Source organism: Cucurbita pepo, chromosome LG13, assembly GCF_002806865.2.
Source record: "Cucurbita pepo subsp. pepo cultivar mu-cu-16 chromosome LG13, ASM280686v2, whole genome shotgun sequence".
Lineage (NCBI taxonomy): Eukaryota > Viridiplantae > Streptophyta > Magnoliopsida > Cucurbitales > Cucurbitaceae > Cucurbita > Cucurbita pepo.
In genome coordinates this window covers 6,542,208-6,542,841 of record NC_036650.1, presented here as the reverse complement: position 1 = coordinate 6,542,841, position 634 = coordinate 6,542,208, and the positions used below count along the sequence as shown (strand labels likewise).

Sequence of the window (634 nt, the reverse complement as noted above, 5' to 3'; positions counted from 1 at the left end):
TTTTTTTTTTTTTTTTTTTTTTTTTTTTTTGAAAAGGCTTCCTGTTTTGCTTTTTGGTATATCCTTTTCTTTAGTTTGGCTTCCATTTTTTTTTTCTCAATGTAAGTTTGGTTCTTCATAAAAAAAAAATCTCGATATTTTCTCATATTGATATATTATTAATATTATTAATTGTTTAATTGTTTAGTGCACGAAAAAGGAAGTAGAGCAGCCTGTGGATCTTGCAATAATCTTTGTTGGTTCAGAGGTAGGAATATATGGAGTTTGGGACCTATCACTCACTCTTCATCATGTAATTCTTTCAGTTATTGTGAATCTGGTCTGCTCTCTCACGTGGTTTATTTCATTCTTCATTGTATTTTTTTTTTATTAATAGCCAATAATATGACCTGTTGTTTATCAAGTTTGAATTTGGATTATTGTCTGAGCTTAAAAATAAACATAGCTTCATAAATAGTTGTTGAATCTTTATATATTTGTTCGTAGCCAGATTATGATGTTAGTATGATTTGGCTAGCTGAATCGCCTAGCAAATAACATTCTTATAATCTCCTAAAGGGAGTCTTTTATAGTCATGGTTCGCTTTATGAGTGCTAGTGCATGAGTATGTTTTTTTTTTTTTTTTTTTTTTTTT

The 634-nt window shown here is 28.4% G+C and overlaps 1 protein-coding gene across 1 annotated transcript in view; it reads left to right on the top strand.

The window, feature by feature from the left end:
* The window catches only part of LOC111809189, a 6,113-nt gene that overhangs the window by 2,339 nt on the left and 3,140 nt on the right, over positions 1 to 634 (top strand). The window contains exon 4 of the mRNA XM_023695574.1: positions 188 to 247. Within this exon, the coding sequence (XP_023551342.1) occupies positions 188 to 247 (60 nt within the window). The remainder of the gene's footprint in view (positions 1 to 187; positions 248 to 634) is intronic.